Source organism: Galeopterus variegatus, unplaced genomic scaffold (assembly GCF_000696425.1).
Source record: "Galeopterus variegatus unplaced genomic scaffold, G_variegatus-3.0.2 Scaffold13882, whole genome shotgun sequence".
In the NCBI taxonomy this organism is placed as follows: Eukaryota; Metazoa; Chordata; class Mammalia; order Dermoptera; family Cynocephalidae; genus Galeopterus; species Galeopterus variegatus.
Window position 1 is genome coordinate 10,726 of NW_007739993.1, and position 272 is coordinate 10,997.

At 36.8% G+C, this 272-nt stretch overlaps 1 protein-coding gene across 1 annotated transcript in view; it reads right to left on the reverse strand.

Moving 5' to 3' along the window:
* Position 1: 1 nt before the first annotated feature.
* The window catches only part of TEX10 (testis expressed 10), a gene marked incomplete at its 3' end in the record, with an annotated part of 2,732 nt that continues 2,461 nt past the window's right edge, over positions 2–272 (reverse strand). Inside the window, 1 exon segment of the mRNA XM_008563521.1 lies at positions 2–241. Within this exon segment, the coding sequence (XP_008561743.1) occupies positions 2–241 (240 nt within the window).

Genomic DNA, 272 nt, shown 5'->3' on the forward strand with positions numbered 1-272 from the left:
CCAAAGGAAAAAATGGAGAAATTTGTTCAGCTCGTATTTTGGGGGCCAGGAATTGAAGAAGCTGAACTGCTGCTAATCGTACATTAGCATCTTTATCTGTAAACACAGCAGTCACTTCACTTAATATGTTTGAAAGGTGTGCATCAATTATAAATGGGTACTGAGACAAAAGGTCTTTAAGTCCAAGAAGAGCACTTTGTTTAACCCCAGCATTGTAGTGATGCATCTGTGACAGCAAATCCTATAAATAAAAATACACATTTTAGGTACAT